The sequence below is a fragment of the Dipodomys merriami genome, unplaced genomic scaffold, assembly GCF_024711535.1.
Source record: "Dipodomys merriami isolate MVZ:Mamm:240054 unplaced genomic scaffold, mDipMer1.0.p SCAF_19, whole genome shotgun sequence".
Taxonomy (NCBI): Eukaryota; Metazoa; Chordata; class Mammalia; order Rodentia; family Heteromyidae; genus Dipodomys; species Dipodomys merriami.
The window spans coordinates 15,576,424-15,597,984 of record NW_027203270.1 but is presented as its reverse complement, the minus strand read 5'-3'; the positions used below and the strand labels follow the sequence as shown (position 1 = coordinate 15,597,984).

At 43.7% G+C, this 21,561-nt stretch overlaps 1 protein-coding gene across 1 annotated transcript in view; it reads left to right on the top strand.

Moving 5' to 3' along the window:
• Positions 1 to 21,561, top strand: part of Pitpna (phosphatidylinositol transfer protein alpha) — a 54,093-nt gene that overhangs the window by 16,319 nt on the left and 16,213 nt on the right. Inside the window, exons 4-7 of the mRNA XM_070027453.1 lie at positions 4,074 to 4,165; positions 9,733 to 9,740; positions 10,696 to 10,770; positions 13,746 to 13,829. Of these exons, the coding sequence (XP_069883554.1) occupies positions 4,074 to 4,165; positions 9,733 to 9,740; positions 10,696 to 10,770; positions 13,746 to 13,829 (259 nt within the window). The remainder of the gene's footprint in view (positions 1 to 4,073; positions 4,166 to 9,732; positions 9,741 to 10,695; positions 10,771 to 13,745; positions 13,830 to 21,561) is intronic.

The following is a 21,561-nucleotide window of genomic DNA, read 5'->3' as shown; positions in this document are numbered from 1 at the left end:
TTTTTAATTTTTAAGAGTATACAACCTGGCTGGGAAGGTGGCTCAGTGGTAGAGCGCTTGCCTTGCATGCATGAAGCCCTGGATTGGATTCCTCAGCACCACATAAGCAGAAACAGCCAGAAGTGTCACTATGGCTCAAGTGGTAGAGCACTAGCCTTGAGCTGAACAGTTCAGGGACAGCGCCCAGTCCCAGAGTTCAGGCCCATGACCTACAAAAAAAAAAAGAATACACAGCATAAAATTCACCATGTTCAAATGTCCAGTTTAGTGACATCAAGTATGTTCACCTTACTTTATGACTTAAACCTGAATCATAATTCCTGAGTCCTAAGTGAAACTGAAACCAGTTTAATTTTCATTTGGTAAAAATCCCTAATCTGCCACTCTGGTGAAAGAAAAAGTGCAAACCAGCCAAGCACTAGTGGCTCACGCCTGTAATTCTAGTTACTCAGGAGGCTGAGATCTGAGGATCACAGTTCAAAGCCAAGCCCAGGCAGGAAAGTCTGTGAGACTTCTATCTCCAATTAACTACCAGAAAACTGGAAGTGGCATTGTGGCTCAAAAGTGGTAGAGCACTAACCTTCAGCTAAAAAAAAAAGCTCAGGGACAGCATCCAGGCCTTGGGTTCAAGCCTCATGACTGACGAAAAAAAAAAGAAGAAAAGAAAAGTGTGAACCCATAGGCCCAAGACTTTGTGGGATTGGAGAAAGGAGAGCAACTCCATGAAGTGAATGTCATTGTTCACCATACTGTCCTCCATGTGTCCTCTCTTATCACTACCACTGTACTGCTGTTGAGTCATTACTGTGGAATTAACTATTAATTAATATTAGACACTGGGCAAAAAGAGAGAGAGAGAGTTTTAGATTCTCAAGATTTGCCCTCTGCATAGTACATTCATTTGGTTGCTTTGGTTATTGTTTATTTTTGTGCCAGTACTCAGGGTTTAGGTACTGTCTGTCCCCAGATCTTTTTTGCTCAAGACTAGCATTCTACCACAGTTCCACTTCTGGCTTTTTTTTTTTTTTTTTGGTGCTTAATTGGAGATGAGTCTCATGGAATTTCTTTTTTTTTTTTTTTTTTTATCGGTCATGGGGAATGAACATTGGGTCTGGGCACTGTCCCTCAGCTCTTCAGCTCGAGGCTAGCGCCCTACCACTTGAGCCACAGTGCCACTTCTGGCTTTTTTCTGCTTATGTGGTGCTGAGGAATTGAACCCAGAGCCTCAGGTATGCAAGGCAAGCACTCTACCACTGAGCCAACTTCCCAGCCCCTCATGGAATTTCTTTTTTTTTTTTTTTTTGGGTCTGGGCACTGTCCCTCACCTCTTCAGCTCAAGGCTAGGGCTCTACCACTTGAGCCACAGTACCACTTTCAGCTTTTTTCTTTTCGCTTATATGGTGCTGAGGAATCGAACCCAGGGCCTCATGCATGCAAGGCAAGCGCTCTACCAGTGAGCCACCTTCCCAGCCCCCCCTCATGGAATTTCTTATCTGGGCTGGCTTCTAACTGTGATCCTCAGATCTCAGCCTTCAAGTAGCTAGGATTACAGGTTTGAACCATTGGCCTCTGGCTTTGGTGTGTGTGGGGTGTGTGTGTGGGTTGTGTGTGTGTGTGTGTGTGTGTAAAATATAATTTTGTGTTAAGGTGTTTTAAAGAGGGGTTACTATTTCATAATTTAGGTAATATGTACATTTCTCTTTTGCACAATGTCACCCTTTCCTTTGCTTTCCCCCACTATTTCCCCCACTATTGGTACTTTTTTTTTTTTTTTTTGGTCGGTCATGGGGCTTGAACTCTGGGTTTGGGCGCTACCCCTGGGTTCTTCAGCCCAAGGTGAGTGCTCTGCCATTTGAGCCACAGCGTCACTTCCGGTTTTCTTTCCTTTTTTTTTTTTTAAATTGTGAGAATACCGTACAGAGGACCACTTCCGGTTTTCTAGTGGTTTATTTGAGATAAGAGTCTCATGGACTTTCCTGCCCAGGTTGTCTTTGAACTATGATCCTCAGATCTCAGCCTCCTGAGTAGCTAGGATTACAGGTGTGAGCCATCAACCCTTGGCTTTATTGGCACTTTTTAAAGAGGACTTTGAAATGGTATTTTAGGCAAAAGGAGCCAGTTCCTCGGATTCAGTTGTGACTGAGTATAAACCTTGACCCGTGACCCCTGTTCTTTCTTTAACACCAAACCACCTAACAAGCAATAGTAGTATTAAAAGTAGCAGTGACTGCTGTCGACACCTGCTCTCAGGACAGAAGCCTTCCAAGCAAAGGTCCTGTTAACTGTATCTCCCTAGCATCTCTAATATATTTATTTCTTTCTGTCATCCCTGGCCTGGATTATGATAGCAGCTCCCACCTGGTCTTCCTACCTTCTAACCTCTACATAGCTGCACATATCCTGTCTGGAAGATCTGTTGCTCCCAGCTTGAAAGTGATAGATGGCTTCCCTTTGCTCTCAAGATGAAGTCCGTACTCTCAGACATAATCTACAAGATCTTCTATGATGAGTGCTATTCTCTTATATTACACCACCTCATACCTTGGACCAGTCGCACTCTCTTCCTTACAGATTTTTCTGCCTCACTCCCATCCTATTGTCTGCTTAGTCCTTCATATTCCCTGCTACCTGTGTTCATGTCATCCCAGTTCTCCTGAGGTGCCACCTTGCCATGTTCACACAGCACTCCATGTCTCCCTCTCCCCCCACTCCCCGAACCCTATGTTTACCATGAGAGTGTGTACCTTCGTGTTGTTATTTGCCCTGTTTAGTTTGGTTTATTCTGTGTATCTGGAACATAGAAGTATCTCATGCACTATTGTAGTGCATGAGAGTCTTTCTCTAAGCTGAGTTAGCTCTCTCCTGGGGCTAGCTTGCTCTTAGGCTTAAAGTACTTATGAGGTTGCTAGATTCTGCTAAGACCATGAAGATTACTAGTTAAAAACTGAGAAAAAGTCAGGTGCTAGCGGCTCACACTATAATCCTAGCTACTCAGGAGACTAGAGATTCCATTTTTAGTTAACCAGCAAAAAGCCTGGTTAGAGGTGTGGCCTAAGTGGTAGAGCATCAGCAGTAGGCAAAAGAGCCAAGTGAATGTAAGGCCTTAAGTTCAAGCCATGGCACTAGCGTGTGTGTGCGCGCGCGTGCACGTGCGCGCGCACACACACACACACACACACACACAAATAGAAGAAAATATCAGTAAATTGTAGTAGTAAACACCTGTAATCCTAGCTAGCACTTGGGAGATTGAGACAGGAAGATTGTAAGTTAAAGGCCAATATGGGCTACATAGCAAGATTCTATCTCCAAATAGAAAGGAGGTATTTATTTGTTTTGGGAGGCAGATAGCCCTAACATCTTATTTATTTATTTATTTATTTATTTATTGGTTGGTCGTGGGGCCTGAACTCTGGGCCTGGGCACTGTCCCTCAGCTCTTCAGCTCAAGGCTAGTGCTCTACCACTTGAGCCAAAGCGCTACTTCCAGCCTTTTCTGCTTATGTGGTGCGGAGGACTTGAACCCAGGGCCTCATGCATGCAAGACATATGCATTCTACCACTGAGCCACCTTCCCGCCCCCTCCCCCCCCAACGTCTTTTGTCCTTTTAAAACTTATGAAATTAGACTGGGTCATGTAGGATTCTGTATTCTGAGTTCATCAGCTAGTCACCCTGACCAGTAAACCTAGACTGGCAAATGCAATTCACCCCTGGAAGTATACACTCAAGCCATCTCCTTTGCTTCTCCTTGTTCTAGATAGTATAGTGCCCTGTGCCAGTGAGCTTTGGAAAACTGTGTAATGAGAATGTCTGGTAAGGTCTCATAGGCTGTCCTGGACCTGCTTGGGGGGGTGGAAAGGGCAAGTTTGGGGTGATATAAGAAGCCAGTCAACCTTAGGTGTCAGCCCCTCCTAGCAGGTGGCTTTTCACAGAGTAACCTACTTATCACAAGGGAACTTGTCTGTACTTCCCATAGAAGAAGCTGGAGGCATGGCCTAAAAAAGATGATATTAAAAGCCTGTTTTTCCTTTCTTTCTCTCCATTTCTTCACTACCATTTTTTCCCTCTACAGCAAAGTACCTACTTTTGTTCGCATGCTGGCCCCAGAGGGAGCCCTGAATATACACGAGAAAGCATGGAATGCCTACCCATACTGCAGAACTGGTGAGCATAGACTCCACTAAGAGCTGGATAGACAAAGGTGTCCAGTGGACCCAGGGAGGGGTACATGAGGGCTTTTACATCCCACTGTCACTTTCCAAATTAAAGCAGTGAAGGGATGAAATAGGCCATTATAGGTGAGGACAGATAGCTGGGTGCCAGTGGCTCATACTTATAATCCTAGCTACTCAGGAGGCTGAGATGTGAGGATCAAGGTTCAAAGCTAGCCCAGGCAGGAAAGTCTGTAAGATTCTTGTTTCTGTTTTTTTTTTTTTTGGTCGCTCATGGGGCTTAAACGCTGGGCTTTGGTGCTATCCCTGCCTTCTTCGACTTCCAGTTTTCTAGTGGTTTATTGGAGATAAGAGTCTCATGGACTTTTCTTCCCAGGCTGGCTTTGAACCGTGATCCTTGGATCTCAGCCTCCTGAGTAGCTAGGATTACAGGGGCCCAGCTTCTGTAAGATTTTTATTTCCAATAAAACTACTCAGAAAAAGCTGCAAGTAGCACCTGTGGCTCAAATGATAGAATGCTAGAATGCTAGCCTTGAGTGAAAAGAAGCTCAGGGACAGCATCCAGGTTCAGAGTTCAAGCCCTAGGACTGGCCAAAAAAAAAAAAAGATTAGTGAGGACTACGAAGTAGTAGTTCAGAACTTTGACAGTTCAGAACTAACCCCTCTGGTCTGAGGAAAGTATAGTAATTTTTATTGTTTTTTTGTATGTTTTGTTTTTATCAATTATAAAAGTAATGTTCTATTCATGTATTTTAGAAAATAAATAAAAGCAAAATATCAACCATGATTTATCTCTAGATAGTCACTGTTAATATTTTATTGTTTTGTTTTGTTTTGTTTTTGGTTGTGGGGCTTAAACTCTAGGCACTTGTGTGTGCCAGTCCTGGGAATTGGTCTCAGGGCCTGTGCATTGTCCCTGGGCTTTTTTGTTCAAGACTAGTATTCTACCACTTGAACCACAGCCCCACTCTGTCTTTTTGGTAGTTAATTGGAGATGAGTCTCCTGAGCTTTCTTGCCCATGCTGGCTTTGAGCCAGGATCTTCAGATCTCAGATGCCTGAATAGCTGAGAATACAGGCATGAGCCACCTGTGTCTGTCTCCAGTCTTTTTTGTTTGTTTGTTTTGTCAGTCTTGGGACTTGAACTAAAGGGCTCGGGCACTGTCCCTTGAACTTCTTTTGATCGAGGCTAGCACTCTACCACCTGAGCCACAGCGTCACTTCCAGCTTTTTCTGTTTAGTGTGGTACTGAGGAATCCAACCCAGGCCTTCATGCATGCTAGGCAAGCACTCTACCTCTAAGCCACATTCCCAGCCTCACTATGGCATTCCTTTTTTTTTTTTTTTGGTCAGTGGTGGGGCTTGAACTCTGGGTCTGGGCACTGTCCCTCAGCTCTTCAGCTCAAGGCAAGCACTCTACCACTTTGAACCATAGCTCTACTTCTGGTTTTTTCGAGCAGCTTATTGGAGATGAGTGTCTCACGGACTTCCCTGCGTGGGCTGGCTTTGAACCGAGATCCTCAGATCACAGCCTCCTGAGTAGCTAGGATTACAGGCGTGAGCCATGGGCACTCAGCTATGGAATTCCTTTTGATTAGTTCACTCAGCAGTCCAAGATTTGAAATCTCAAGGGACATTGAGGAGTAGACCTCTTGAGTCCAAGCTAACACTTACTTGACTTATATGCCAAGAAAGTTCTAGAGGTTTTTGAGGTTGGTGACCTTTTCTTCCATCAACCTTCATTCATTGGCACAGTCTGGCTCAAGGGTCCTTCTACTAGCTTCTGCTTGCTTGCTTTATTTTTGGACCTGGTACTTTCTAGGTTGTATCTAATAAGGACACAATCTTTATGTGTAGATCCCAGGTGATCCTTATCCTGTGGACTTTGGCAATGACTAAAGTCATTGCTCTTTCCAGCTGTCCTCGTGCTACACAAGTTCAAAGATCTTTCATCAGGAGATGCACAGGCATTGGTGGGACCTGGCATATGTAGCACTTAAGGTTTTATTGGTGTAAGTCCAAACATCACTACTTTCTAAGCATGGCAGTGGAAGCTGTTTAGTTCTTGGAATTGAGGCATGTACCCATGTTCTTTAAAGGCCTTGTGCTAATCCCAGCAGTTGGGAGGCTGAGGCAGGAGGACCTTGAGTTCAAGGGCAGCTGGGCAACACAGCTAGTTCCAGGCTAGCCTAGATAACAGTATACAAATACACACAGAAGCAGTGAGGCAGGGTATGTCTGGTCTGGGGCCAAAGGTAAATTTTCTTAATGTCTAGGAGAGTTGCAATGAGCTTGTGTTCTAAGAATCCTAGCCAGGTTGGCATGGAGGGGCAAACAGATAACATGAACTTCTCCAGGCCTGAGGTAATTTCTGTGTGGACAGCTCATACTGAGAGATGCGACTTAGGAGGAATATACTATAGTTGGCATGGCATTTATCTACACAACAAATGTTAGTCTGCATGTTGGTGCTCGACTCAAGAAAAATAGAATTTTTAAATTCTCCAGGTACAGGAGAGACAGTCGTAGGAAAGGAGGAAAGTTGCTCTCTTCAGTGAAGAGTTAAATCCTAGACCTGTTTACCCAGAAACCTGCTCTTTTAAAATAAGAGACAGAAACCAGGAGTGGATGGAAGAGAGATAGTTAATATCAATGTCTTAGTTTGGTCTAAGTAGATCAAGTTGGAGCTAAGATGGATAAAGTTAATCCTATTCTGAGAGGAATGAGAGCAGATTGGGAAACCTTATTCATTTTCACAATTTCTGTTCTCTTTATTTTTCTCTCTTTCTCTGCAGCCTATGGTTTGGAATATGAGGAAGTGTTCATTGGGTGATCTATAGATGAAGGTGGGAAGAGGAAGAGAAATATATGTTTTTGTTTTGTTGGTATTGTGGCTTGAACTCTGGGCCTGGGTATTGTCTCTGGGCTCCTTTTTGCCACTGAGCCACCTTCCCAGCCCCATGGCTCCTTTTTGCTCAAGACTAATACTCTATCACTTGAGCCACAAAACCACTTCTCGCTTTTCTATGATTAATTGGAAATAAGAGCCTCACAGACTTTTGCATTCTGGCTGGTTTCAAACCAGGATTCTGCCAGGCACCAGTGGCTCACGCCTGTAATCCTAGCTATTCAGTAGGCTGAGATCTGAGAATCATAGTTCAAAGCCAGCCTGGGCAGAAAAGTCCTTGAGACTCTTATCTCCAATAAACCACTAGAAAACTGGAACTGGCTGTGGCTCAAGCAGTAGAGCGCTCCCCTTGGGCTGAAGAGCTGAGGGGTAGGGCCCAAGTCCAGAGTTCAAGCCTCGAGGCTGACAATAAACAAACAAATCAAGATCCTCAGATCTCAGCTTCCTGAGTAGCTAGAATTACAGTTGTAAGCCACCAACACCTGGCCTGGGAATTTCTATTTCTTGTATCCTCAAGGTTGTAGTTGGAATGCTCTGAATATAAAGATGTTTGAAGGGGAAGAGGGCTAGGAGAAGAGTAGGGGCAGTTATTATCACTCAAGTTAACATTAAAATCCAGAGAAGTTCATATGTTCAGAAAGCCAATTTATCAGAATTGAGTAAATCTGCTTCTGTGTCTTACAACCACTAATGTATAAAACTCCCAAATCTCTGCGTTTATATTGAAATACAGAATTATGAATGAAACCACATATCCCTGCTCACTGATCAGAGCATTCTTTCCTTGTGAATTCTACAAGGGAAACAATTAAAACAACCAACAGGTAGTGAAAAATGTCCACTTGGTTAAGTTGATCAGGTTTTTGTGTCTGTTAATTAGCACGTTCTGTCCCCATAGAGGCCAGACTAGGAGAGGGTAGATTCAGAATATTGTGTTTAATTGGAGAGCTTATTGCTAGTTTTCATCAAATTAGACTTGACACTGCCATCTCTATTCTAGGGGTGGAGGTGTGTTCCCACAATAGTTGAATAGAAGTTCCCTGTAATACATATAGCACCCATCATTTCTTTTTTCTTTTTTTTTTTTTCCTAAAATGGTTTTCTCAAGCTGCTAATTGAGCAGTTGTTTTAGTTATAGTCCCTTAGTTAAAAACTTAATCTGCTGTTTCCTTCCAAGCATCTCTCATTAGTTTGGGGAAATTATCGAGAATCTTTTTTCTTCTTCCTCTTCCTCCTCCTTTTCTTCCTCTTCTTCCTGTTCCTCCACCTCTTCTTCTTTTCTTCCTCTTCTTCTTTCTACTTCCTCCTCCTCTTCTCCTCCTTCTTTCCTTTTTGTAGGTCTTAGGACTTGAATTCAGGGCCAGAGCTCTGTCCCTGAGCCTGTTTGTGCTCTAGGCTAGTGCTTTACCAGTTGAGCCACAGTGCCACTTCTAGCTTTTTCTTTTCTTTTCTTTTTTTTTGGTCCGGTCATGGGGCCTGGGCGCTGTCCCTCAGCTCTTCAGCTCAAGGCTAGCCTCTACCACTTGAGCCACAGCGCCACTTCCGGCGTTTTTCTTTTTGCTTATGTGGTGCTGAGGAATGGAACCCAGGGCCTCTGGCATGCACGGCAAGCACTCTATCACTGAGCCACCTTCCCAGCCCATTTCTAGCTTTTTCTAACCATGATCCTTAGATCTCAGCCTGCTGAGTAGCTAGGATTACAGGCATGAGCCACCAGTTCCTGGTGACAAGTTTTTTCTGTACACAGTGGCTTGCACCTCCCTGTATCTCATCTTTTCCTCCTTTTAGTTCCAGGGGTCGCCTTAATTTCACATTTGCAGTTTGTTAGCTCCTTATACCTCAAACCCATGAAAGTGGTATCCATCAGAAAACTGAAGTCGCTCCCATATTCATAGGATACAGAGTGAACTAGGCGTTGTCAGGAGGGAGCTATTCTGTCCCCAGTGATATGAGAGCTTCAGTCATTTTCTCTGATAAATAATTGAACCGTGCTTTCCAAGGGGTCTCATTACAATGACCAGGAGTGCAGAAAGGGAGAGATTTGGTTACAATAGAGGAAGGATGCCACCAGCAGATAGAGTGCTTGGCTCAGAGTACCTTGCTCTGTGTTCCTCGAGGTAGAAGTGGAGGCGAGGTGCAGGTGATGGTCTGACCACACAGTAGTAGGCTATAGGGCCTCAAATGATCAAAGAGGAGTCTCAAGAAACCCCTACTTTAAGTCCAGATTTGATATTTCAGGACTTTCATATGAGTAAAACTTGAGGTGAGTTGAGAATTGAAGCACTCTTAATTCTCTGGGGCATGGAGGTAAGAATGGAGTAAGCTGGGCTGGGAAGGTGGCTTAGTGGTAGAGCGCTTGCCTTGCATGCATGAGGCCCTGGGTTCAATTCCTGAACACCACATAAGCAGAAAAAGCCAGGAGTGGTGCTGTGGCTCAAGTAGTAGAGTGTTAGCCTTGAGCTGAAGAGCTGAGGGATAGGACCCAAGCCCAGAGTTCAGGCCCCATGACCAACCAGAAAAAAGAATGGAATAAGCTATGGGAAGTAGGGAATGCTTTATTACTATATATGGTCCCAGAGGATGGGGAACAGGTATTTATTTGTTGTTATTAACCTTTTTCTCTCTTTTTTCCATGTGCTTATCTTGGAGCAGTTATTACAGTAAGTATTTTCAGAGGGGTTGAAATTATAAATGATCTAAGAAAAGAACTAATTATGTAAACATATTAGAGGTCCTGGATATTTCCTACTTTCCCTGGATGACGTGTGGAGTCACTGAGGCTTGGGATTTTCAATCCTAGTGAGGAACTTGCTAGTTGGCTATGCTTGATAAGTCTTAGGGTACAGAATGAACTAAGAGTCTTTTTCCTGCCCACCTTAGATCATGACTATTCAGGGTTGAAGAGAAGTTTCAGTTCAGCAACATGATGGTTCAGCAATCTGTTGACTCCTATGAGCATTGACCCTTGGCAAAATTGTGCAATCAACAAGATATCTTTTCCATGTCTGTCCGCTTTGTCATTGCCCTTCTATGACATTCTTCAGCATTTTCACCCACATGCCTTCCCCTTTCTGGGAAACTAATTCCTGCTAAGGGGATAATGGGTTGAATTCCTCCTTTGAGTAGCTCCAGTGTTTTGGGCATTTTTTTCTTCTTACAATTGTTCCAATTATAAAGAGCTCTAAGCCAATAATTAGCATGAAGGGTTGCCTTTGCAAAAGGCTAGTTGAGAGAAAGTCTTTCTCTTTCTACTTTCTGGACTAACCATTAGTACCCTGTGAATAAAGCAGTATAGAAGACTGGTTAAATACATGGATTCTAAAGTCATACAGACCTATTTTCTGGCCTACTTCTGTGTTGATTTCTGTGGCCTTGTACAAGTCACTTAACCTTTTTGAATTTCATTCTCTTCATCTGTAAAATGAGAGTGATTATATAGACCTCACAGGCTGGAATGACGGTTGATTCCATTGGGGTAATATGTACTTAAAGTTAACTGTTATTGCCAAGCTGGAGCTGGAGTCTCCCTACTATCATGATCCCCAGTAATAGAGACAGTTATTCTCTAGCTGTGAGCCTGGTGACTGAAGGTTTTTGTTTTTTTTTTAATTTCAGAATGAGTACATGAAAGAAGACTTTCTGATTAAAATTGAAACCTGGCACAAACCAGATCTTGGCACCCAAGAGAATGTAAGTAATACTTTCAAAGAACCCAAGAATTCCTGATACCGGGGCAGGATCTGAAGATCTGTCCTGTAGTTTCTCTATCTGTATTGAAGGGCCCTCTCTGTGGTCTTCCTTTGCCTGGGCAGGAAAGCAATGGCCTCCTGTCCTGCTAAGATGTGATTGCTCTGTCTCTAATTGTAAATTGTGATTTCCAAAATTCCTAACTGGGCCTTCCCTGTGATGATGATTGGTCTAACATGCAGTTTCTGACACAGAGAAGCAAGTTGTTGTTGTTGTTTGGTGCTAGCTTGAACTCAGGGCCTCATGCTCTCACTCAGCTTTTTCTACTCACAGCTGACACTGTGCCACTCAAGCCATGCCTCCAGTTCCAGCTTTCTGCTGGCTAATTGGAGGTAAGAGTCTCTCAAGTTTGTCTGCCCCCGCTGGCTTCAAGCTTTTTCCTTTGAGTTGCTAGAACTAAAGCCATCAGTCATCAATGCCCCCCAAGAAGCAACTTTTTTTTTTTTTTTTTTTGGTGCCAGTCCTGGGCTTGAACTCAGGGCCTGGGAACTGTCCCTGAGCCGCTTTGGCTGAAGGCTAGCACTCTACCACTTGAGCCACAGTGCCACTTCCGGCTTTTTTCTTTTTGCTTACGTAGTGCTGAGGAATCAAACCCAGGGCCTCAGGCATGCAAGGCAAGCGCTCTACCACTGAGCCACCTTCCCAGCCCCAGTATTAAGGAATTGAATCCAGGGCTTCATGCATGCCAGGCAAGCACTCTACCACTAAACCACATTTCCAGCCCCAGCATTTTTTAAATATACTTTTATTGTAATTATTTAGGTATTATACAGAGGAGTTACCATTTCATAATTCAAATAATGTGTACATTTCTCTTTTGGACAGTGTTGCCCCTTCCTTTGAAGAGGCAGTATTTATGTATTTATTTGTTGGTCTTGGGGCTTGAATTCTGAGCCTAGGCTGAGTCCCTAAGGCTCTTTTCCTCAAGGTGAGCACTCTACCACTTGAGCTATAGCACTACTCTGACCATTTTTGAGTGGTTTATTGGAGATAAGAGTCTCATGGAGTTTTTTTGTTTGTTTGTTTGTTTATTGTTTTTGAGTCCGGTAGTGGGGCCTGAACTCTTGGGCCTGGGCGCTGTCCCCTCAGCTCTTCAGCTCAAGGCTAGTGCTCTACCACTTGAGCCACAGCACCACTTCCAGTTTTTTTCTTTTTGCTTATGTGGTGCTGAGGAATTGAACCCAGGGCCTCAGGCATGCAAGGCAAGCGCTCTACCACTGAGCCACCTTCCCAGCCCTCTCATGGAGTTTTATGCCTGGGCAGGCTTCAAACCATGACCCTTAGCCTTAGCCACTTGAGTAGCTAGGATTACAGGCATGAGCCACTGGTGCTGACTTGAAGAAGTAGTGTATTTAAAATATAAAATTTCAGTAATTCCCCAGACTTAAAGTCCATTATCCTTGACCTCAGCAGTTCCATATCTAAGGATTTATTAAATTGTTTGCCCATATATGTGAATTAACACATTGCCCACACATGTGGGCAATGAATTTGGTATTCTTTACATTGCCAAAGATTAAAAACAAGTTAAGAGCTATGAGTAGACATCATTAAATAATTGGGTGGCCAAATAATTGTATATTAGCAATTTCACTAAAAAAAGTCAGTTGAGCTGAGTGCTGGTAGCTCACATCTATAATCCTAGCTACTGAAGAGGCTGAGCTCTAAGGACTGAGATTCTAAGCCAGCCCATACAGTAAAGTCCATGAGACTCATCTTCAATTGACCACCTAAAAACCAGAAGTGGAGCTGTGGCTCTAAGTGGTAAAGTTCTATCTTTGAGCAAAATGTTTAGGAACCATGCCTAGGCCCAGAGTTCAAGCCCACAACTAACAACAACAACAAAAATACCTAGTTGGAAATAGTGCTTATAAAACATTGCCCAGTAAAAAAAACGGTACAAACCAGTATGTAGATGTTCTGCTATTTGTATTAAAAGGCAAATCTATGCACATGGATGTTTTCATGTAGGTAGACTAGAAGCAGTGGCTTATACTACAGTGAAGTTAGGGACAAGCAAGAGGGATAGTTCCTTGTTGTTGTATCCTTTTGTACATTTTGAATTGGTGTCAAACTATATTATATACAAGTGCATCCTAATTAAACAAGCATCATTTCCAGGAGTGTATGGTCTTCACTAAGGGACACAGTTGAAACAGTAGGTACTCTAGGGAGCCATGAGGTATGTTGACCTGCACGTTAGAACTGAGCTTGAAAGCCCATGTAATTGTAACTCCTCTGTACAGTATTCTTACAAAAAAAAAAAAAAAGGCTGAAACAATTTTAAAAAAAAGAAAAATCGGCTTGAAAAATCAGAGTTTATGCCTACTTAAAATATAGTCTTCCTTTAGGTAATTTTGTATAAGTTGATCCCCTAAATTCTTGGGACTCGATGTGTTTCAGATTTTAGAATGTCCAAAATATGAGTATATTCAAATGGTAAGATAAGGAAAGGAGGGTATACTTAGGTATAAATCTGAAATTGATTTGTCATATATACCTTACATGCACAGCTTCAAGGTAGTATTTTTAGCATGCCTGCATTGTTACTATAACCTATTTCAGGAGGACAGGTGGCAAAAAGTTTCAGGAGGACTGGAGGCATAACAAAAGTAGTAGAGCACCAGCCAAGCAAAGCAAGCTGAACAAGCATAAGGCCCTGAGTTCAAGATCCAGTACTGGCTGGAGGAAATAAAATGCCACACATTCACTTTTTGTTGTTTTTGGTGGTGGTGGTTGGTTGGTTGTTATGTGTGTTGGTGGGGATCAAATCCAAACCCAAGCCTTGTGCATGCTAGGAAAAAGCTCTACTACTGAGCCACAACCCTAGCTCTATAATTCTTTGCTAGTGGGAATATCTTTTCTATGGCTTTGGGAAGGTGCTGCCTGTGTACAAATGGTCTCCCTTCTTCCTACAGGTGCATAAACTGGAGCCTGAGGCATGGAAACATGTGGAAGCCATATACATAGACATTGCAGATCGAAGCCAAGTACTTAGCAAGGTAGGAACTAAACATGTGAAATGCAAAGAGAACTTTTTTTTAATGGTTTTTAGACAGGGTCTCACTAGGTAGCCCAAGTTGACCTAAAACTCATTATAGCCTAGGCTAGCCTCAACTGTACTATCCTCTTTCCTCCACCTCCTAGAAATTACTTCTAAATGTTAGAGAACAGGCAACTATATCCAACATGGCCTGAAAGGAAATACGTTGTGTTGCTATCTATCAGTCTATGGATTGACCAATTGGTCATGCTGGGGATTGAGCCAGGGCTTCATAGATCTACATCCCAGCTTTTTTGTTTGTTTGTTTGGTTGGTCATGGGGCTTGAACTTAGGGCCTGGGTGCAGTCTCTGAGCTTTATCACTCAAGGCTAGCACTCTACTGCTTTTAGCCATAGTGCCACTTGTGGTTTTCTGGTAGCTCATTGGAGATAGTCTTATGGACTTTCCTATCTTGGCTGACTTTGAACTCCAGCCATCAGATCTCAGCCTTTTGAGTAGCTAGGTTTACAGATATGATCCAGCAGCACCCAGCCCAACTATTTTAAATTTAATTTATTTATTTTTGTGCTGGTATTGGGACTTGAACTCAGGGTACTTTCCCTTAGCTCTTTTACTTAAGGATAGTGCTGTATCACTTGAGCCATAGCCCCAAATCCAGCTTTTTGGTGGATAATTGGAGATAAGAGTCTCACAGACTTTCCCCTCAGGTTGGCTTCAAACTACAATCCTCAGATCTCAGCCTTCTGAGTACCTAGGATTACAGTTGTGAGCCACCAGCACTGGACTGATTTGTTATTTTCTATCCCTACACCCACCCTCAAAAGTTTGATTAATTTTTTTTAGAATTTTATTTTTTTATTTTTTAATCTTTTTTTTTTTGTGTGTGTGTGTCCAGTCATGGGGCCTGAACTCTGGGCCTGGGCGCTGTCCCTCAGCTCTTCAGCTCAAGGCTAGCGCTCTACCACTTGAGCCACAGCGCCACTTCTGGCTTCTTTTGCTTACGTGGTGCTGAGGAATCGAACCCAGGGCCTCAGGCTTGCAAGGCAAGCGCTCTACCACTGAGCCAACTTCCCCTGGTTATTTTTTTCTTTTAAGTTTTTTCTTTTTATTCTTATTATTTATTTTTTGTTTATGTGGTATCCAGGGACTCGTGCGTGGTAGGCAAGCACTCTACACTAAGTCACATAATGTCAGCCCCCTTAAAAAAAAAAAAAAACAAACAAACAAATAAAAACCACCTTTGTGCCAGTTCTGGGGCTTGCATTCAGGGCCCAGGGGCTTGTGTGTACTCTTTTTTTTGTTGTTGTTGGTCATGGGGCTTGAACTTTGGGCTTGGGCGCTGTCCCTGCCCTCTTCAGCTTAAGGCGAGCACTCTATTGCTTGAGCCACAGTGCCACTTCCAGTTTTCTAGTGATTTATTGGAGATAAGGGTCTCATGGACTTTCCTGCCCGGTTTGGCTTTGAACCGTGATCCTCAGATCTCAGCCTATTGAGTAGCTAGGATTACAGGCATGAGCCACTGGTGCCAGGCTTTGCTTGTACTCTTGCTTGGCTCTTTCCACTCAAGGGTGGTGTTCTACCACTTGAGCCATGCTTCTACTTCTAGCTTTTTACTGGTTAATTGGAAATAAGAGTCTCATGATCAGGCTGGGAAGGTGGCTCAGTGGTAGAGCGCTTGCCTTACATGCATAAGGCCCAGGGTTCGATTCCTCAGCACCACATAGGCAGGAAAAAAAGCCAGAAGTGGTGCTGTGGCCCAAGTGGTAGAATGCTAGCCTTGAGCTGAAGAGCTGAGGGACAGCACCCAGGTCCAGAGTTCAGGCCCACGACTGGACCAAAAAAAAGAGTCTCATGATCTTTCCTGCCCAGTCTGGCTTTTAATTATGATTCCTAGATCTCTCAGCCTCCTGGATTATAGGCACAAGCGATGGGCACGCAGCTGTGTGTGTGTGTGTGTGTGTGTGTGTGTGTGTGTGTGTGTGTGTGTGTGTGTGTGTGTGTGTGTGTGTGTGTGTGTGTGTGTGTGTGTGTGTGTGTGTGTGTGTGTGTGTGTGTGTGTGTGTGTGTGTGTGTGTGTGTAGGTTTGAACTCTGGAGTTTTTGGCTTTTTTGTTCACAGTGGGTGCTCTATCACTAGAGCCATACCTCCTGCCCTCAAAAAACCTTTTACTAAGAAGATTGTGGAGATATAGATCTATAAACATGTAACTTAGGAAGTAGAAGCAGAAGGGTACATTGTACTAAGAACCTGTCTCAAAACAAAGGAAAATCCTTTTTAGGTAGAACATATACAGTAAGTTAAATATATCATAAACATATAACTTGATGAGTTTTCTCAAAGTTTATATACTTACATATTTATCAAACAATACTAGCAGAAAGTATGGTTCTTTGAGTTTTTAGCCATCTTTGGTTGTATGAGTGGAGGGAAGTAGTGTTGGGGAAGATTTTTTTCCTTTTTTTTTTTTTCCCTCCCTGGGGGTTGTCTGTGAAACTCAGGCTTTCTGCAGCTTGTTTGCAATTTAAGCCACACCCTTGGCCTGGCGCTTTTTTTTTTGGGGGGGGGTCTGGTCATGGGGCCTGAACTCTGGGCCTGGGCCACAGCGCCACTTCCAGCTTTTTTCTTTTTGCTTATGTGGTGCTGAAGAATCGAACCCAGGGCCTCAGGTATGCAAGGCAAGTGCTCTACCACTGAGCCACCTTCCCAGCCCCTGGCCTGGCTTTTTGCTAGTTACTTTTTGTTGTTTTTGTTTTCAGTATACGTTAGTGATACAAGAGTGGGGATTTCATTGTGTCATTTCCATACATGTATACAATGTATTCTATGCAATCTCACCCATCTCTCATTGTCCTATCTTTATACATGCAGACTATCTGCTTCTAGCATGTTCACCTAATTCACCCTCCCTATTAGCCTAGCTCCTGTTCTTGGACATGTGGAGTGCTATTAAAAAATACTTACCTGTGGGGCTGGGAAGGTAGCTCAGCGGTAGAGTGCATGCCTTGCAAGCATGAGGCCCTGGGTTCGATTCCTCAGCACCACATAAACAGAAAAAGCCAGAAGTGGCGCTGTGGCTCCAGTGGTAGAGCGCTCGCCTTGAGCTGAAGAGCTGAGGGACAGAGCCCAGGCCCAGAGTTCAAGCCCCATGACTGGCAAAAAAATACTTACCTGTGCCTGTAACTTCCAGGATTTTCCTAGTTTTCATAATAGATTTAAAGTTTCAAGTCTTTCTTTGATCCACTTGGAGTTGATTTTTGCACAGGGTCGGAGACAGGAGTCCAGTTTCCATCTCCTGTATGTGGATTCTCAGCACCATTTGTTGAAAGGTGTCCTTTTTTCAATGTGTGTTTTCAGCTTGTCAAAAATTAATGGCTAAGCCGGGCACTGGTGGCTCACGCCTGTAATCCTAGCTACTCAGGAGGCTGAGATCTGAGGGTCACGGTTCAAAGCCAGCCCGGGCAGGAAAGACCGAGAGACTCTTATCTCCAATAAACCACCAGAAAACCGGAAGTGGCGCTGTAGCTCAAGTGGTAGAGTGCTCGCTTTGAGCTGAAGAGCTGAGGGACAATGCCCAGGCCCAGAGTTCAAGCCCCATGACCGACAAAAAAAAAAAAAATTAATGGCTGTAGCTGTGTGATTCCTCCCCCCCCCCCCATTAATGTGTGTGTGCTTGTGTGTTAGTGCTAGGGTTTGAACTAAAGACCTCATGCTCTTTCTCAGCTGGCACATTACCACTTGACACACAGTTCTAGTCTGGCATTTCATTGGTTAACTGGAAATACAGTCTCTCAGACTTTACTGCCTGGGCTGGCTTCCAATGAAGATCCGCTGGATCTCAGCCATCTGAGTAGCCAGGATTACAGACAAAAGCCACTTGGAGCCTGGCAGCTGTGGTTTTTATTGCATGGGCTTCTATACCATTCCATTGGTCTTCAGGTCTGTTTTTGTGCTAGTACTATGCTGTTTTTTGTCACTATGGATTTGTGTTATATTTTGAAGTCTAGTATTGTGATAACGTCCAGAGTGATTCTTTTGACTAAGAATTGCTTTTGCTATTGGAAGTCTTATGCTTTCTTATGAATTTTTCTAGTTTTTTGTTTTGTTTTTGGTGCCAGTCCTAGGACTTGAACTCAGGGCCTAAATTCCTGTCCCTGAGCTTTTTGCTCAAGGATAGCGCTTTACCACTTGTGCTCTGCCACAGCTCCATTTCTAACTTTTTTTGGAAGTTCATTTAAAATAAGAGTTTTGTTTTGTTTTTCCTGTGTGTTCTGGCCTAATCTCTGAGCCTGGGTTCTGTCCCTGAGCTCTTCAGCTCAAGGCTAGCCCTCTACCACTTGAGCCACAGCGCCACTTCCTTTTTTTGTTTATATGATGCTACGGAATCAAACCCAGAGCCTTGTGCATGCAAGGGAAGCAGTCTACCACTGAGCCACCTTCCCTGACCCAAGTCTTTTTTTTAAAAAAGAGACATCAAATAGATTTTTCCTAATCTTCATTGCATCTGTATTCATTTGCTCACTATTTACTGTGCAGGTACTATGTGCTATATTTACACTGTTAGGCCCTGAGGATAGAGCTCTATGGAAACAGACAAAATCCCTGTTGCCTGAATCTTACCTTCTGTCAGTGAGGAAACAGAAAATAAGGAAAGGATGAGGGCTTGAACTCAAGGCCTGGGCACTGTCCCTGAGCTTTTTCATTCAAGGTTCGTACAGCTCCACTTCCAGTTTTGGGTTGGTTCATTGGAAATAAGAGTCTTACGGACTTCATTGCCCAGGCTTGCTTTGAACCATGATCCTCAGATCTCAGCCTCCTGAGCAGCTAGGATTAGTCATGATCCACCGATGCCTGCCTTCAGTAATAAATTTTCTAGAGTAGGAAAGTCATATAAGGAAGGTCCTAGTTGAGGCAAAGGGTGCAAGTCACAAGCTGGAGAAGAAAGGGGAAGGTAAGTCTTCCACATTAGGTCAGTTAATAATTGGAGCAGGCTGGGAAGAATGTCTGTAGGAAATTAAATCAGAGTGGTAGCAGAAAGCCAGAGCATGAAGACCTTGTAAACTACAAAAAGGGAATGGGCTTTTATTCTGACATAAGTCATTGCATGTCATAACAATCATGCATGTCCCTGGAAAATAACAGTCTTATAGACATTCCTGCCTCGGCTAGCTTCAAACCATGATCCTCAGATCTCAGCCTTCTGAGCACCTAGGTGTGATTGTAGGTATGAGCCAACAAACTGCATGCAGCATTTATGAGGTTTTTTGTTATTGTTGTTTTTTAACCATCCTGGGGCTTGAACTCAAGGCCTGGGCACTGTTCCTGAACTGCTTTTGCTCAAGGCCAGCACTCTACCACTTGAGCCACAGCACCACTTCTGGCTCTTTCTGTGTTTATAGCACTGAGGAATCGAACTCAAGGCTTCATGCATGCTAGCAAGCACTCTACCACTAAACCACATTCCCAGCCCACAGCCCGAGGTTTTTTTGTTTTGTAATTTTCTTTTTTTATTTCTGTGAAGAATGACATTGGAACTTTGATGGGTATTGCATTGAATCATGGCTGTTTTCCCAATATTTATTCCGCCAATCCACGAATATAGGAGTTCTTTCCATCTTCTGATGTCTTGAGTTTCTTCTTTTAAGGTTTATAGTTCTCATTATATAGGTCTTTTTCACTTTCTTGGTTAGTGCCAATGTATTTTAATGTTTTAGAAGTTATTATGAATAGAATTGTTTTACTGGCCGGGCACTAGTGGCTCATGCCTGTAATCCTAGCTACTCAGGATCTGAGGATCGCAGTTCAAAGCCAGTCCGGTCAGGAAAACCTGTGAGACTCTTTTTTTTTTTTTTTTGGTCCGGTTGTGGGGCCTGAACTCTGGGCCTGAGCACTGTCCCTCAGCTCTTCAGCTCAAGGCCAGTGCTCTACCACTTGAGCCACAGCGCCACTTCCGGCTTTTTTCTTTTTGCTTTATGTGGTGCTGAGGAATCGAACCCAGGGCCTCAGGCATGCAAGGCAAGCGCTCTACCACTGAGCCAACTTCTCAGCCCCATGTGAGACTCTTATCTCCAGTTAACCACCAGAAAACTGGAAGTGGCGCTATGGCTCAAGTGGTAGAGTGCTCACCTTGAGCTGAAGAGCTCAGGGCCAGAGCCCAGGCCCAGAGTTCAAGCCCCAAGACTGGCCAAAAAAAAAAAAAAAAAAAAAAAAAACATTGTTCTGCTGATTTCTTTCTTGACCATTCATTGTTGGGTTATAAGGAGAAGCTACTGATTTTTTTTATATTAATTTTATATTTGCTTGGTTACTTTGGAGATGGAGTCTCCTGCCTGGAGACTTTCCTTCTTGAACTGGTTTTGAACCTTAGTCCTCTGGATCTCAGTCTCCTGAGAAGCTAGGATTAGAGGCATAGGCCAACTGATGCCCAGATGGAAAAGAATTTTTTTTTTTTTGGGTCCAGTTGTGGGGCCTGAACTCTGGGCCTCGGCGCTGTCCCTCAGCTCTTCAGCTCAAGGCTAGCTCAAGGCTCTACCACTTGAGCCACAGCGCCACTTCCGGCTTTTTCTTTTTGCTTATATGGTGCTGAGGAATCAAACCCAGGGCCTCTGGCATGCAAGGCATGTGCTCTACCACTGAGCCACCTTCCCAGCACGGAAAAGATTTTTTTTTACGTTCACATAAATCATTTTAACTTTAGAAAGTACTTTGTATGTGATTTATTATTTTCTTAAATATTATTATGAACCAATATTAGTTTATATAGATTAGCTAAAAATTTGTGGTGAATTAACACAAAGAACTGATTATATCATGTGTGTGTGTGTGTGTGTGAGTGAGTGTGTGTGTGCATGTGTGTGCGCACATGTGCACATGCATACACACCAGGCCTAGGGCTTGAATTCAGGACTGTGCACTATCCTTGAGCTTTTTTTCAAGGCCAGCACTCTACCTCTGGTGCCAGGACTTCACTTAAGTGAGATGAGAATCTCACAGACTTTCCTGCCCATGCTGGCATCAAACCTTGATCCTCAGATCTCAGCTTTTTGAGTTGCTAGGATTACAGATATGAGCCACCAGCACCAAGCTCTGATTACTTCGTGTGTGTGTGTGTGTGTGTGTGTGTGTGTGTGCGTGCGCGTGTGCGTGTGCGTGTGTGTGCGTGCGCGTCAATTGTGGGGCTTGAACTCTGGGCCTTGGCACTGTCCCTGAGCTCTTGACCTCAAGGCGAGCACTTTACCACTTGAGCCACAGCACCACTTCCGGTTTTCTAGTGGTTAATTGGAGATAAGAATCTCATGGACTTTCCTGCCTGTGTGGGCTTTGAACCGTGATCCTCAGATCTCAGCCTCCTGAGTAGCTAGGAATCCAGGGGTGACTCGCTGGTGCCCACCTTCTGATTACATTTTTAATCAGTAAAGTTGAGGGGAAGGGATAGAGTTGACAGTAGGTACTAAAGTATAGTTAGATAGGAACAAGAAGTTCTAGCTTGCTATTGCACACAGTAAGGTGGCTTTAGAATATGATAATGTATATTTCAAAAGGCTAGAAGTTTGAATGGTATGTTTGGAGCTGGAGGTATGGCTCAAGTGGTAGAGCAAACATCCCAGCAAGAAAACCCAGCCATAAGCTAGGTGCCAGTGGCTCATGCCTGTAATCCTAGCTACTCAGGAGGCTGAGATCTTAGGATCATGGTTCAAAGCCAGCCCTGGCAAGAAAGTCCGTGAGACTCTAAT